Source organism: Melanotaenia boesemani, chromosome 14 (genome assembly GCF_017639745.1).
Source record: "Melanotaenia boesemani isolate fMelBoe1 chromosome 14, fMelBoe1.pri, whole genome shotgun sequence".
NCBI lineage: Eukaryota > Metazoa > Chordata > Actinopteri > Atheriniformes > Melanotaeniidae > Melanotaenia > Melanotaenia boesemani.
In genome coordinates this window covers 25633458-25650296 of record NC_055695.1, presented here as the reverse complement: position 1 = coordinate 25650296, position 16839 = coordinate 25633458, and the positions used below count along the sequence as shown (strand labels likewise).

The following is a 16839-nucleotide window of genomic DNA, read 5'->3' as shown; positions in this document are numbered from 1 at the left end:
TAAACTTAGCTAAACACTTCAGGATTGAAACTGGTCTCGTCTCCTTTCACCTGAACCACTTCCTCAATATGAAACGGCTGTTGTTGAGAATGGGAAGTTAAATGAGGCGGCTCTGTTATTCTCTTTTTATGTATATTTTCCATCAGAGTGACATCAGAGGAAGGCTGGGCAATGCCAAAAAAATAAAGTGAGGAAGAAAAAGAAAGGGAAATCTTCGACACAGACCCCCCCCACCCCCGTCTTCCTCCTCCTTCCCCTCCCTCTTCTAGTTTCCCCCATCCTTTGTGAAAGACTCAAGGCATCAGGGGTTGGAGCTCAGTCTGCTAAGGAGGCCGGCTTTTGAACCATGCTCCAGGACAGCTAATACAACAACAAGCCCATCTTTGGGAAGTTGGGGCCTTGACTCAAGCCTCGTGATTTGCAGCTACACACCGAACTGAAGGAGTGAGTGAAAGGGAAGCACCTTAGAGGATTTGGACCAAAAAGAGACAGAGAGATGAGTCCTGAGCACTGCAGCTTGGTGAAGACACAATCCAATAGGCACGTGAAACTATAACTGCAGGAAAACATCACTACTCACTGCTGGTAACAAAAAAAGGTAAAAGTTGACAGTTCAATCTGTTTTCAATTTGGTTTTTTGGGAATGTGCAGATGTGTTGGCAAGATGGTATTTGTGTGCATGAGCAGCTGCGAGAGCTCTGGCTGAGAGGTTAGGACGTTTTGTGACTGGAGGTTGCGGCTGCAGACAGAAACATTTAGCAACGCTTCTTTGGCTTTCCTCTTGAGTCTGACTGGGATATTCTGTGTAAAGCATGCTAAGAAGTGGATCCTGTTTACAAATGGAACTGTATGCGTGATCAAAAAATTATGCAATTTGTCGGGAAAAAAAGCAACAGTTTATTTACCAGAGACCGGTGATTTAGGTATTTCCAGAGTGCAAGGCCAAAAGTGGCATCTCTTACGTAACAGCTTAATCCAAGCAGAAACTCTTAAGTCAATTGTGTCCAATCTTTTGGATCTATGAAACTGAAGCATTCCCAGTAATAAACTTTCTCAGAAATTAGCATCACATCTTTTCTAAAGAGAAACAGAAAGCTAGAGAGAGAAGGAAAAAAGAGCAAAGAAAAAGAAAAGTGGAACATTCCAGTAACACACTTGAGGGAGAAGGATCTGATCAGATGGAGAGATTTGAGCTCTGGAGCCAGGTTTGTTTATTTTTGCTCTGCTTTTGCTTCCTAGTACGGAACCATCTGATCTTGGTCTCTAACCAGGATCCAGAGAAGGAGATGATCAATAAACCTGCACATAATGAAGTGGTGACATGTCTCTTTACACATGCTTCTGCCTGTCACACACTTAAATGCACAGGTAAAAAAAACCAAACAAAAAAAAAACTATGTAGCTTGGGGAAACCTTAAGAGTAAGAACACTGTTTTTAATCAGACTGCAGAAGTTCCCTTTACTGGTGAGTTCGGAGGAAAAAATGATAACTGTGTCCTATATCAATCGCACCCTGTGGACATGAGATACTTGAGTCACAAGCTTGCCATGATAGCAGAGGCTTTGAACTCTAATAACATCAGTCTGGTGCACTTCCATAACAACAACTCACAACTGTCTTCAAATGTTTTCACTTACGTCCTGGTGTGTTAGTAGGATGTGTGGAAAAGATCCAGTTCGCTAGCAGCTCAAATCTGTAAATGATGTAAATGACCATGACAGCCATGAACAGACCTTAACAAGGTATGAGTTTTGAACGAAAAGGCTGAGAAATTTGTTCATTAGATTTTTCCTTAGAGCAATAAATCAGAATATTAATATCTTCAATATCTCAGGCTGGAACAGAAAAGAAAAGGCGGAAAAGATAAAGAGGCAGCAGCAGCTGTCTGAGACATGTCCAGAACATTCCGTGCTGGAGCGCTGGCCATCAGGTCCACCTGAACCTCGAGTCCAAACGGCCATTATTACCAATCCATATATAAACTAAGCCTTCTCTTAACCTTCAACCTCTGTTTAAAGTCTTTTCTATTTAAAGTTTTAAAAACTCCCCGGATGATCCAATAAAAGGCAATCAGGCAGCGCACGATCAGGCAGTCAGACCCAACAGCCCCCCAGCCGTCCTGTCACAAACTACATTTTAACGGAGCAGAGGATTGATGGCTCACCCAGCTGGCACCAACCAACTGTGGTTTTCAGGGCGACAGGCATGCATACGATCGTATCACACTGTGCAGCCTGAGCCGCTGTGCCGACCCTTCACAGATGTGCATCGCAGCTGATCTTACTCGAGAAAAATAAAACATGCATAAGCACTCAAAGATAACACAAGTTAGATGCAGCCATGGACTTGTCTGCTCTTGCACTGCCAGCCAAGGAAAAGCAACTTGAACACACTATATCTCTAAAAACTTAAACCTATAGTATAATACAAATGGAAAGCTGTGGGCTTCTTGAATTGGACGGCAGCAGGAAAATTTGTATTTATACTATGAGACTCGTTTAAAATCCCCTTAATGAGCTCTCAGACACGGCTGTACAGACAGGTCACAACAGGGAGCAAGAGGTCAGCCAGGAGGTCGGAGTAAACAGACAAGAGAAGTAGAGGCATGTAGCTAAGTAGAGCCAGTGGGCATGAATGTGTAATGCTATTTGAGCAAATTTATGTGCTCTTCCGTGTTGATTCAGCTAATAGAAAGCATGTGTCGTCCAACGTATGAGCTTAAGGTGAGGTGTGACTCAAGAGGAGAAATGCATACCAACAAAAAAAGTGCATATGAAAGATTACGAGCCATCTCTTAAATGAAAAATAAAAAAGGAAAAAAACATCATTGTGTTCAGCCAAAGAAAATGTTGTAACTTTTTAATGCTCTCCGCTCTTTCCTGAGTCTCCTCCAGCTCTTTTCAGCAGCATGAAACATTTGTTCAAAGCCAAGTGTGCCTTTACCAGCTCAGTTCCAAATAAGCCACCTGTCATCTACGTGGTCGCCCTGAGTAAAAAGTTACTGAAATATAAACAGGCTAAAAATTTGATCTAGAAAATTTTGCATTATGATAGTGTGCAAATAGGGAGCGTTGTTGTTTGTTTTACATTGGGAGAGCTAAGACAGCATCATGGTGTGATGGAGGATATCCTTATCTTGATTTTTAAAAAAAAAGTCAGACAAAGAGATGGCCTTGTGTGAACTTTGCCTACCTAAATATAGCAAACTCACCACAAAACAGAGAATGTGCATTAATATGTGTGCTTTAACAGTAATAGAGGGAACCCACCTCCCACAAAGACCAATTGATGTCAAGGTTTGTGGAGCGAACAAGAGGGTGGGTGAGGTAGAGGAAGGGCGGGGCTGCATCCTAATCCCACATATAGACCTCTGACCCCAACATCAGCCCACATGTTTAGAGTCTCTTTACAGAAGATGCAAAACAGATGGGGGCCTGTGGGGCCTCAGGGGTGTTTTGGAGTTTTCATTCCTCACTAATATGGCATCGTAAAGGTAGATGATTCAGTACCTAGAAAGCAGGAGGTGGAATGATTTTTCCTTCTTTTTTTTTTTTTTACACTGTACTATGGTATGAAGATGTATAAAGACAGCATAATTTATTCTGAAGCATTCACTTTGAAATTGTTCCAACTTTTTTTTTTTTTTTACTTTTTTATAAGGCCTTTGTGACTTTTTCCTAGTTGTTGTTAATACTCATCAGTGTATGCGTCGTTTTATTTTCATTAATTGTTTTATAATGTCAGCTGCTTTTATGTGTTCTTCGCTCATGCTGCATCTTCTCCTGCACCAACTTGGCTCTGATTTTCTCTCCATCCCACATTTAAATCCTGTCAGAAGTCTCTGTAACAAACTGTTTAACAAGCACACACATACAAAAAAAAAACATATGTAAGTAGTAATGTAAGCAACGCTGTTCGGTGGACAGAAATGGCTGATGACATCATGCATGGATGTCAGGCTGGAAAGAAGTGGGCCTCTGGCTGTTCACTTCCAGCAGGCCTGGCGGCGCTCCATGTCGCCATGTAAAGCAAAGCTGCAGTTCATCGTTGCTTCTTCCCCTCCAGCTCCTCCTCTTTGCTCATCCCCTTTTTTGTTTTAACTTTTTGCCATTTTTTCTGACCAGCAATGATGTGTTTTGTGTTTAGGGGGCATTTTGGACTTGTTGTGGGAAAATCTGACAACCAGATGGGGGAGTGGAAGCAGGGGATTTTTAAAGCTGGGAAGTACGTTAACTATTAAAAGTATCCAATAAACTTTATCCAAGTCAATTGTTCCCACTTGCTGAACTGCAATCAATCAGAGTACAGACTGACACTAGAATTGGTAATTTACGGCAGGAGGTGCCATGACCTCTAAAACACCAAGGGAAACATACATAGTTTTGGCAAATCCAAAGACCTCAGTTTTTTTTTCACACCCTCATGTCCAGTTTTGGTACAAGACATCTGAAAACTCCTCAATTACGGTGGCCGAATATATTTGGCCCTGGCATTGTTTTGCTTGTTGACCTAAGCTGAAACGGCTGCACTGACTCTTCCATGGAAGTTATGTGGTGAGCTCAGCATGTTTGTCCATTAGAAGGCTCATCCCAATATTTTATCCAGTCAATAATATTCTCTTTATTATTTGCTGCTTTATAGAAACCGCTCGTAGAAGTATAACACTAAAAGAGCACATTTAACACCCACTTTGCCTCTAACCAGAAACCTGCAACGGTCAGATTTCCATGCAAACAGTTTATACCATGTGTAAATTAATCAATTTGTTCCAGTTAAAAATGATCAGTACTTAATGAGGCTTTTTGCCAATACATACAGTGTAACCTGAGGCCATAAGAGTTCCATATGTCTGTCTTCAGGAGGTAGCAACCAACATTCATTATCATGTTTAACAAACAATTCAAAGCCAATTTTTCCTGTCTAGAAATAACGTAAGCAGCCGCTTTGCTTAATGAGTTCTCTAGTCATTTCTTCTCTTTCAACATACAGAAAAGAATTCTTATGGCTTCCCACTTAGGCACAAAGCTAATAAGGATTAATGCACACCATCAGCTGCCGCACACCTCAAAGGTATATAAAAAAAAAAAACAGTCTCCCTCAAAAGTTGGCATGCAGCCTGTATATATAAAGCAAGCAAAAAGACTTCACATTTTAAAATATAGGGAAGTCTGCGGAGAAAACAACACTGTGAGCATAAGGGTCTGTCAGCAAGGCACTACATAAACCAAAAACGCAGATTCATTAAGAAGCAGATGAGCAGCACGTCTCAAACAGGAAATCATTAATACGGAAACAATGAACAGAAACAATAAAGCATAGTTCAGTACAGCAAGAGTTGCAGTTTAATAGGTTTAAACAGAGAGATGACTGTGTTTCATTTAGCTGAAAATGATTCCCAGTTGGAAGAGCATGTGTAGTTAAAACAAAAAAAAAGGGCAGAGGAAGCAGGCTCTGCTCTTACTTTTCTTATTACTGCCATGAGAATAAAGTGACCCAAAGGTCAGAGAGAAGAAAGCAACAAGACAGAGAGGGAAGTTAGGACAATTAAAAAGGCTGTCTAACACACCTCCTCATTATTAAGAATTATTAGGGAGTGAGGACCCAAGAGAGTAACTGGGAAGACGAAGACGTTTGGAAGTGTTGCCAAAACAAAAGCCAGGCTAACTTGACTGCTGCAAATCCTTTTTTCCAGACATTATTTCACTGGTTGCACATTATAGGAATAAATAAGCTGTTTGTCAGTGAAGCAGCACCAACAAGATATTTGATAAAATCATATCAACATTTGAGGAAATAATTGGTTTCAGTTTTTCTCATTTGCTGCTCTGCTTACAGTGTATGACTTCCATGTGCCTTCATTTAACTGCAGTTGAAGAGACTGAAAGAAACACCAGAAATGCAAAGAGGAAGGAAAGTATTCAAAAAGAAAGAAAAGGAAAGAGGAGGTGGTTGACACATTAAACACACATTAGACGGAGAGCTTCGGCCAAAGAAGAGAAAGCAATTGGAAGTTGTTTTTTTTTCTTTGTCTTTGAGAGGATCTGCCTCAAGTTATTTTTTTATGATGCCTGGCCAGAATGGGAAAAAGGCCTTGACCCATTTTCTACTGGTGCTGGACTCCTCTATCTTTAATCTACTACTGTATGTGCTATCCTTTTAAATCTCAGTGCAATGCTTCTGCCTCACAGCCTGTTGCTCCACATCTTCTCCCCTGTGCAGTCCATGTAGGATCCATGCACATGGCTCAGTGCTCCTCCATGGTATATTCAGATTGTAAATTTTCACTGAACTACATAATCATGTATTTTGAGCCAAGACCAAACTTGCAGCATTTGTACTTTAGAGCCAAAAGCAAACTCTTATCCAGTAAATGGACATAAATCTGTTCACACAAACGTTTTTTGGTGCACTGACCTTATCAAAAAAGGCCAACAAACCTGCAAAGAAAAACCACACAGTTTTTCCATTGTAAGATCAAAATCACTTTTACTAAACAGGTCAACTCAGGACTGAGTGGATTCTGTTGATATATGTTCATACTGTGTTGTCTCATGTACCATTAGACTTTTATATCCGGCTAATTTGTCGCTGAATCTGCAAACCAAGTGGCAATATGCCCTGCGTCCTACTGCTGATGCAATACAATTGGTCAATAAAAATTTTTCTACATATACAAAAATGAACAAATGAAAACTTTTTTTTATCTGAAATAAGCTCCCTTTTATTTGAATTCAAATCTTAACACAAAAAAAACAAAACATATTAGCAAAGGCACAAATGTCCTCTTTGACAGGTGAATGCTTTATATTTTACTTCAAATAGCCTCATAGTCCTGAATCCCTTAAACTGATTAGTTTTGATCATCTGAGGCAAAACAAACAAAAGAAATAGACAGAAAATAAAAAGAACCCTCTCTGCCAGCCCTGAAGAAACTGTAAACGTTGTACCTTTGTGGCACACAAAGTGACCTGTCTGAAATTCCTGGAATTTCTTTGATATGTTGTGGTTCAATGAAAGAGGCTTAGTCCCACAGGCTCAGAGCAACCAACTAGAAGGAAATCATTCAAAGAGGCAGGAACTGAAAATGGGAAGGGATGAGACAAAAACAAGAGGATGAAAGTAAGAAATGTCAATAACAGCTGACAGGGAGCTCTAACTGTGACCGTCTCATTCGTGTGGCCTAAACTGTACATATACAGGCACGTCTTGGGAGCCGATAGCAACAGTAAGAGAGCAGCCATGGTTTAGAAGAGAGGACACAGAGAAGAACTGATGCTGCTGTTAAAGTCGTTAGCAGCTCTCACTGAGGTCAGCAAGGATACAGTACCTGGTTACGCTGTCAGACACACTGGCTGCTGGAAAAACACCCAACCATGAAAATGAATAACGTCCCTGGATAGTCATGCACACACAGTATTCAATCATACAGATGGATGCAAACGCTCACACATACCATTAAGAGTGCATGCACATACACAGATTTTCATGCACACGAACTGGAGTACTTGCTGTAACCCTGTCCCTTCTCAACATTGTTCCAAGTGACATAATTGCCAGAATTCCTGAAGAACCACAATGGCGTCATATGAGAGACACACGAGGCCCAAGTCTCAGGGTGGAGGTACAACTTAATGATGTGGCACTGAGTAAAAACTGACTGTGAGGAGCAATGGAGCAGATTAGGTGGGATAGTCAGTCCTGGTCTTGTACACATTCAGGTTGAGGTGTTAAACGGAGCAGTGACGTTAGATTAAAAGCTTTTTCTGTTTGTGTACTGGTGAAAAACAAAACTCCAAACAGTGGGGAAAAGAATGAGGCCCAAAAGTGCCAGGAGTCCCCCCCCTCATATTAGATGGGACTGAAAGCAGCTTTGCACATGTTTTTTTAAACTTCATCTTCCACCCCTGTTGTGACTGCCTGCGTGTGTGCTTTTATAAACATCTTTCAAGTGAAACACAAATACTCGCCCCTACCCAACATCCCTGTTGGTATTTTAACCTGTCTCAAAGGAAGCTGCAGTGGAATTTGGGGTCAGTGTGTTTTACATGGGGGGTATGGGATGGAGAGGGCACAATTATACAAGTAAGCATTACTGTATAAGGTCATATACATGTGGGGGAAATAAAGAGTTCCTTATGCAATATTATTTGCATTTCTACTACATTCAGGCATTAGTTACATTAAGGTGATGTATAACACTACAAAACATCACTAATTGTGTTTTTTGCCTGCTGATGATGCTTAAATACAGGAGGAAAAGAAGCCACAGTAAAACGGTAGTGAACCGCCAGTACATTTGAATCTAAAATGTACTGGCTTTAATGTCTATTAACATCGAACAGGTTTTGATGCAGCAATCATTTGACTTACATGACTGGTCAGCTGTTTCCACCATTAGTGAGGAAACATGGCCAATGCTATGCTAATTGATACAAGACTACAACGTACCTTGCTAAAAAATAATTCTGGAAAATCTCTCATCGTTTTTCCCCATGTTAGTATCCAAGGTTGTGTTTCTCTTATAAAGTTTTATTTATGGATTAATCTGGAAAAATAACAGCTATTTGAGGAGCAAGAACTACATTGTGGCCAAACTGTACCGAGTCTTCCTGTAGCAAACAGCTGTAGCTGCCTCCTGTAGCTGAAAAGATCTAAAAAGGTTTCCTGGAAAGGTTCCTGTACTCGTAAAAGACTTGAGTTGCATACTGTACGAGACAAGATGATTTTTCCGAAAGAAAAAAAAAAATCGAATTCCTACAGCGAAGAGAGAAATGTAAGGGTACCTACCAAAGGTAAAGCAGAGAAAGCATGAAAGGTCTTATTACAGGGAAACCAACAGAACTTCAGAAAAGTGGGGTATCTGTCAGTAGGGAGCTCATCTAAGATAGAAAAGCAGACCTCATCCCGTTGACTGGACAGAAAAAGTTTTCTATTTCACTAATTTCTTACTACAAAATAACCATGCCATAACTCTGAACTACTGCACCTTTTTCTGAACAATTACTCAATTATCTGTGGAAGTCTCATAAAAATCCTATGGACATTGTTCTGGAAGAGCATTTAATAAACACCCCAAATGAGTTCATTCCTTTTGTTAGACAGTGTTTCCTTAAAGTCTTGTATTCTTTCAGGTTGGCTTGGAGGAAGCCCCAGTAGCTGTCCATCAATCCAGCCAGCCAGCAGCAATGCAGGGGCTGATGTGGAGTCTGTGTGCCCTGCTCTGCCTCTCCCTTTGTGAGGAAAGTTACTGCAGGAGCTCCAGGGAAGCCCGGATGGCCAAAGAGTCTTCCCTCCAGAGGAGTAAAAGAGCTACTGCGGATGCTGATGCTAAAAAGTGTTCCTATACTTTCCTGGTACCTCAGCAAAAAATCACAGGTACAATGGATGTAATGGAAGTACATACTTTAGAATCATAAAGACTTTTTTTTCCTATTGCATCGCAAAAGCTTCTTGTTAATCTAGATATTTTATATGCATCATCAGGTCCAATCTGTGCCAGCACCACAGGCCCTGAGCCAGACAAGGACAGAGTGACCCGCATGGATATTGCAGATGTGCGGGAGGTGCTCAACAAACAGCGGCGTGAGATTGAAACACTGCAGCTGGTGGTAGATGTGGATGGTAACTTGGTGAATGAGATGAAGCTGCTGCGGAAGGAGAGCAGGAACATGAACTCCAGGGTCACCCAGCTCTATATGCAGCTGCTGCATGAGATCATCAGGAAAAGGGACAATTCTCTGGAGCTGGCCCAGCTGGAGAACCGTGTCCTGAACGTGACCTCAGAGATGATGCGACTGGCTTCCAGGTACAAGGAGCTGGAGTCCCGATTTGCCACAATGGCTGGGGTGGTCAACAACCAGTCCATTCTCATCTCAGCACTAGAGGAGCAGTGCCTGAGAACAATGGGACGCAGCGAGCTGCCTCCCGTTCCTCCGCTGGTGCAGGTGGTGCCGCAGAATATACCTGTTAACAACCGTTTCACCAATGAGATCCCGAGATACAACAACCGGGCCTTCACCCGAGGATCACGCATGGACTCATCCACTGCAAGCCCATTTGGGATTGATCCTCCACCACCACAGGGAACACTTACCTCTGATGGTAAGTAACGATTTCCACATGGCAGGGGATGATGGAGGAATAAGTGAACACATTAAAATAACCACAGATCTAATGATTTTTAGGAAATGGAAGCTGAGAGAAACAAACTAAATGTCCCAAGTCATTTTCTGTTATTTCTGTAATGGTGCGATTTAAATGTGCAAACAACTACTTAAGTACAATTAGCTAAGGACTGCAATTCAAAATGCAGTTCCTCCTAACAGTTGGTATTGCTGAGGCACAGTTGGCTCTTCCTTAGCGTGCTACAGAGGCAGTGAAATCATACATTCCTATGTTCCCACTTGGCTGCCTGTACTGGCTGCTTTGTATTGAGCATATGTACTAAATTAGTGGGATGCGGATTAGGCCTCTTTGAACAGAACTGAAAAATACTTCATATAACAGGGTGAAAATACCCACTTTAAGGAGCTGCTCAGTCTATAGAAGACAAACAAAGTAAAGGCATCGTCAAAGTGCACATATGATAGACTACTGAAGTCCATTAAGTCTTAGACCCCTGCACAAAACCATGAAATCAGATCAAATCTTTTAAGATCTTCTCCAAAGCTACTGCTCATTTCCCAGAGACAGGCTGGTTCTGACATCTGAAAAACATCATCTCCAATATGAAACTAATTTGCAAAGTTAGAATGCTACTTGGAAATGGCTCCCAAAACTTGTTTCAGATTTTTGTATTTTGACTGGCGATCAGAGTATGGCGGGGATGTTGACAGATGTTATACAACCCTTTGGTAAAATAGATGAAATCATTAATTTCTCCCTCAGACAAAAAGGGCAAACAAAATGGGGTCTTTTTGGCTAACGGGGGACATAACTTAGTATGGTGAAATAATACGATTCATAAAGAAATATCTAGTATGTATGATTTAGACAAAAAAATCTTATTGATCTGTTTAAATTAATTTGGCATGTTTAGGTCAACGTCAGATCTTGCATTACTAAAAAAAAAACACAAAAAAACCAAGATAATTATATAGGAGCATATAGACAGTAATGCAAAGTTTAATTAAACCAGCCTGTTTCATAAGTGCTTTGCTGTTAATTCTTCAAAAACCGGTGAGTGAAACACAAACACTAAGCTGTCACCACTTTCCAGTGATGTTGAGATCCATTAATGAGAAGTGAAGGTGGCATATTTTTAAAAGGCTCCAAAGAGGAAGGAAAAAAGGGGGATGGAAGAAAGCATTAAGTAAGGAAGTGGTTGTGGGAGGTAAAATGGCAGGAACTCTACTTGGATGGCAAAAACAACAACAACAACAACAAAAGGATGTGAATATGAAAAAATTGCGAGATTTAACTCTCAGATTTTCTTTTCTCCCCATCAGACAGACAGACCGTACACATGAATACACCTCTCTGTACACGGTGAAAAGACAAACCACTGCAGCCTCCTGAATAGGCTCTCTTCCCTGTAGGTTCAGTACGACTGTAAATACACAACGGCCGACCACAGTTTGGTCTAGCTGAAGCTTTCTTGAGCAAAGTCATGTTTGATTTATTTTTAACCTCAACCAAAAGAACTTGATGTGGTTTGATGAAGACATTAATAGAAAAATACAAGCCTGTGCTGAGAGGTTTTGGATATCTGTCCAGGGGTCTCACACTAAGTCCCTGTGTGCTCCACCAACACTTAGCTAAGAAAACCATCTACCAAAAGACCCGTGGGCCCTGGAGGCCTCCCACACAAAGCTTGTGTTCACGTCTGTTTAATAAATATTCACACAAGGGGAAAGGGGAGGAAATATGGTGCGTTTACATTCAGCTGCTTCAGTTTTGGGTGCAGCTATGTACTGGCTTCAATTGAAGGATATATCAAGAGGAATATTCACATACTTGCTTAAGATGCATAGATATCTATTTATGCTTCTTCAGGCAAACATTTTTTTGTGGTCTGAGTAATAGCTTTTCCAATTCTGGCTGTCATAGGCTCCAGTCTCTTGTGACACTATGGCTGGATAACGTGAGTATAGTTAATGAGTTATAGTGAATAGTTAAAGATTGCCATAGTGATCCATCTCTTAAGCCATTAAGTTCCAGCAGACATTCTTTCTAAGCTGCCTCTCTCTTTGTTCTGACTTTCGTAAACCTGATAACAACCATGCTAAGATAAAAATAAGGATTTCTTTTAATACACTCTTAAAAATCATACACAAGCATCAAATGTGCAATAAATCATGTTCTCAGCAGCCTTTTCTACAACTATCTTTCCAACCCCAGGTCCTTTTAAGGACTGTTACCAGGTGCGACAGGCGGGCCACACCACTAGCGGCATGTACCTGATTAAGACTGACAACAGTGATCGACTGATTCAAGCCTGGTGCGAACATAGCCTTGACAATGGAGGATGGACAGTGTTGCAAAGGAGGAGAGATGGCTCTGTTAACTTCTTTCGCAATTGGGAAACCTATAAGGTAATTTAATTTAAAAAAAAAAAAGAACATTAGGTTAAAGCAAGCATGTGCATGGCAAAAAAAAAAAAAAAAAAGTTTGACCTCCATCAATTACTGAACTTTTCTCACAGCTATTCTCCTTCCTTCCAGTCTCAGCAGTTCATTTTGGGTTCACTAAGCAAGTACTTGGTCCAATAGTATAAACAGCTTAGTGGTGGATTTCCTCACACTGAAATGGCAGCCAAGAACTGCATCCAGGGATCTACATACAAATAAAAGCAATCAGAGAACCCTGGTGGGCCGAGAGGGAAATGTAGCTCAACTCTCAGCCCACTAGTTACGATCTTTTCATCCTTTTCTTACCCCGTGTTAGCCTTGGAGTTAAAATATTATCCAGGATGGATCATGGTGAGAAATAGCAACTGGTGAAAATAGCAAGGGAAGAAAAATTAAACACTGAGCGAAATCACTGGGACCGGTCCCAGAGTTAGTTTTTTTTTTTTTTAAATAATGAAAAGAAAGGGCATGGGTTTCCCCTCGGCCATAAGATTAGATTTTAAAATCAGTACGTGTACCGTTTAGATCAGAGAATTGTGTCTCGGCAGCTCTGCACTTCCTATCCTAAACTCTCCATCCAGCTTGGACCAAATCACAGTTGCTGCTGCCATATAACTAATTCTTTGAGTGAGAAGTCATAGATAACATCCTTAACACATTATCATCTCAATGGGAAGCAGATTTGATCTCATGCCACTTGATTGGTAGGATCAGCTTCATTTAAACTCAGCACTCTGGAATGAAATCTCATTAAGCCAACTCTGTTTTACTGTTTGTGTGTTTTGGACATGGTTTGCATTTTCAGGCCACATAATAAAAAGATCTGTTGGTTAAACAGCTGAGTCAGAGCATTTGCTGCGCTTGCTCAGAATGCAGTGACATTTAAACATAAGCCATGACCGAAAAGAACATGCTGTGGTGCTTGTCCCCTACAGAAAGGCTTCGGAAACATAGATGGTGAACACTGGCTTGGGTTGGAGAATATCTTCAACCTGGCAAAACAAGGTGACTATAAGCTGATAATAGAGCTGGAAGACTGGACAGGGAAGAAGGTGTATGCCGAGTACAGCAGTTTCCACCTGGAGTCGGAAAGCGAGGGTTATCGGCTGAGGCTGGGCACCTACCAGGGCAACGCTGGCGATTCCTTCAGCAGTCACAACGGCAAACAGTTCACCACGCTTGATCGTGATAAGGATGCATTCTCTGGTAGGTGAAAGTACTACTTGAACAAGTTTAAATGTTTCCTGGCTATGTTTGTTCGTGGTATAGCAAGTGCATTGTCCTAATCTCGTCTTCTGGTGTCATGTTCTTCTTTTCAACAGGTAACTGTGCCCATTTCCATAAAGGTGGCTGGTGGTACAATGCTTGTGGTCAGACTAATCTGAATGGTGTGTGGTACAGCGGTGGAGTTTACCGCAGCAAATTCCAGGACGGGATCTTCTGGGCGGATTATGGAGGTGGCTTCTACTCCCTCAAGTCTGTTCGCCTTATGATTCGACCAATCGACTAAAATCTTGAACTGTGGTCCCGTGATCGCACCCCCCATCTCCTGTTTGATCCGTCTTCTACCTATAAATAATTTATGTATAAAGGCAGAATCGGGAATCCATGCCACCTTATCTCGGAGCCTTGTAAAAAAGCAACTGAGAAAGAGACAGGGGCATGTGTCTATGGTCAGACAACAACTTCTTCAGTCTGTATAGCAGCTACAGTGGAGACTGATCACATCACCTTCTCTAAATAATTGCTCTTCTCCACCTACCAGATTGGACATTATTGGCCCATTGAGCTCTCTCAGGCCATTCGGTATTACTCTTGTGTCTTATTTTACTCTGTCTTCTTAAGACTCAGTGTGTAATAAAGGGAAAACGCCATTTACTAAAAGAAAAAAAAAAGAAGAAAAAAAAAAAAAGATTTCTTTTGAGCAGCTAATGGCGACTTATTGAAAGTAATGCTTCCCATAGCATGGGGTACTGGATATACTGAGATATGTGACGTACATACCATGAAAATTGATGCAATTTAAAGTTGTGCTTTTAGAATATCTGAAAATCAAACGGTGGAGGACAGGCCATGCTAAATCTGTCTCCTTGTTTCTGGGATTTTCTGGACTTCTGGGGTTTCTTATACCCCCCAAAGAGAGTAAACTCATGTCACCATGTGCTAGTCTGATGTGCATATGACTGAGCTGGCTTTGGTGTGTAAATATCGTTGGCTGTATTTGTGAAAGTTAATTTAAGAGTTGTGATTCGACTCAGGCCAAATGTTCACAGTGTTGTCACGCTGCCATTATTTGTTATTTATCAGTGTATTTATAGTAAATGTAGTCAGTCATGGCCATTCTATATCCACTCCTGTAACAATACAATTCGTCATATTTTTTTAATCCCATGTAGAAAGGCATTAGCAACACTTGAACAAAAGCACAGAAAACATCAGAATAATTCCAGATTGTATGGATGACTTGTGGATGGAGACCATGTGATGTGCACTGCTAGCCATCCAATAAAAAAACTTGTTAATAAACATGAAATTGTCTTTCAGTTTCCACTATCAGTAGAAAGGTAAAGAATGGCATTTTGCCTTGTTTAAGAGACAGAATAAAATGCAAAAACAAAATATTACTAGAAGAAAAAAAATGGTGTACACAGGCATATCAAACTCAGGATCGTCTTTGCTGTGATTTAAGTGCTACAGAAGTTGTCATAGCAAGCAAAAGAGGTCAGAGAAGAATAAACTGACAACTTTAAAAGGCTGTATTTAAAAATCAATCTGTGTTGGAAAGAAAAGCAAAGCAAAAGGAAGGCTTGAAAGAATCCTAAAAATCAAGAAAACAGCTTATCAGAGACAAATCGGACTATATCACAGACAGACACAGATGTGGGAGGACATTAACTAATGGTGCTGTGGAATAATATAAACTACAATGAAAGCAGAAAGAGACAGAATGATAAAAAACACAAGACAGCTGGAAGGGGGCTTGGAGGAGAACATTCCTTTCACATAAAGCCACTGAGCATATCTTGAAATGATGGTTCCCCTCTGGTCAGTTTCTCCCCAGAGGGCTATAAGTCAGAACAGATAGGAGCTGTCTGTCACCGTAACACTGTAAGGAGAGCACCGCTACAGTCAACACAACGGAAAGCCAACAAAAAGCTGACAGAGAGGCGGCTGCCGGACATCTAGAATACTGTACGTCTCTGCAGTACCTCAGTGTGGGCCTGGCTGAGATGAGCTGTACAGGCTGCTAACAAAAATCTGAGTTATGGTAACCAGTGGAGAAATTAACCCTCCAGTTGGCAGAATTTTTGATCTGGAACATATAACACTTTATTCCTGGAGTTTTCCATTACAGTACATTAGTTGAGCCATGTCTGTGTTCCACAGCAACCGCTACTCAGCAGAAATAGCTAAAGCCATTGCGCTTGTTTCTGACCTTCTGCTAAGTCTGACTCCACTGGCAGAGGTGAAGGTAAAATATGTCATTTAAAAGTACAATAAAATATATTATAAAATATATAAAAGGCACATTATTCAGAAATGCTCCATGTATATTCTCTGTGTTTTTTACTTGCCTAACAGAGCACGTAAGCTTTAATTGAACTTGTGCACATTTTTTCAACCAAAGTAAATGACATTATGCATGCACCTGCAAATGAATGCATGTTTTGTCATTTTCTCTTCATGTATGTGCATGAAAGCAGGATTCATCTGTATGTGACTATAGCAGCTGACGGCGATGGGGAACTAAGACAACTGCTGTTATGTTGTGTTCCCTGCATAGCTGGTGCAAACAAGGTGAAAGGATAATGAGCTGAGGAAACACTTTGTGCTTATGTATGTTTGTGGAGCCATACATTTCAAAGGGCTCTTTGTCTTTATGTGATTTGGAAAACAGGTTTATTTGAACATTAAACAGGCTGGCAGGGTAGTGTGCACAGACAAGAGAGCGCTCTGTCTGCCAAGCCTAATAGCAGGTCAGAGGTCACTCCGTTGTACATAAAGAAAAATCAAAACTCTGTTACAGTAGCACAAACACATTACTCTTTCACCGGGCCTGTTATTACCAGAAGTATTTATCACAAATGCCAAAGTAGTAAATGAAGGCAGAAACTCATTGGGAGGCCACAAAACTGGTACATTAACACAAACATGTTCATTCAAAGCCTCTGGTGTGGGCTATGACTTTCATTTAGGTCTGAATTCAACAGGTTTGTTTAGTGACCACTAACACATGCACATGGACATCAACTCTCCAAACTTATCCAT

At 40.9% G+C, this 16839-nt stretch overlaps 2 protein-coding genes across 4 annotated transcripts in view; one reads left to right on the top strand and one right to left on the bottom strand.

Moving 5' to 3' along the window:
• Positions 1 to 16839, bottom strand: part of ralgps2 (Ral GEF with PH domain and SH3 binding motif 2) — a 63455-nt gene that overhangs the window by 9827 nt on the left and 36789 nt on the right. The gene's annotated exons all lie outside the window — the stretch shown is intronic.
• On the top strand, positions 311 to 15725 carry angptl1a (angiopoietin-like 1a). The gene is made up of 6 exons (XM_042005912.1): positions 311 to 598; positions 9133 to 9376; positions 9485 to 10102; positions 12341 to 12534; positions 13506 to 13776; positions 13893 to 15725. The coding sequence occupies exons 2-6, from the start codon at positions 9187 to 9189 to the stop codon at positions 14078 to 14080; spliced, it is 1461 nt and encodes a 486-aa protein (XP_041861846.1). The 5' UTR covers positions 311 to 598; positions 9133 to 9186; the 3' UTR covers positions 14081 to 15725.

What these genes read in the sequence shown, in the direction of transcription:
- angptl1a (XM_042005912.1), top strand. Translation starts at nt 9,187, where the DNA reads ATGCAGGGGCTGATGTGGAGTCTGTGTGCCCTGCTCTGCCTCTCCCTT. An exon ending in GGGAACACTTACCTCTGATG is followed by an intron (nt 10,103 to 12,340) that starts GTAAGTAACGAT and finishes TTCCAACCCCAG; the next exon opens with GTCCTTTTAAGGACTGTTAC. An exon ending in TGATAAGGATGCATTCTCTG is followed by an intron (nt 13,777 to 13,892) that starts GTAGGTGAAAGT and finishes TCTTTTCAACAG; the next exon opens with GTAACTGTGCCCATTTCCAT.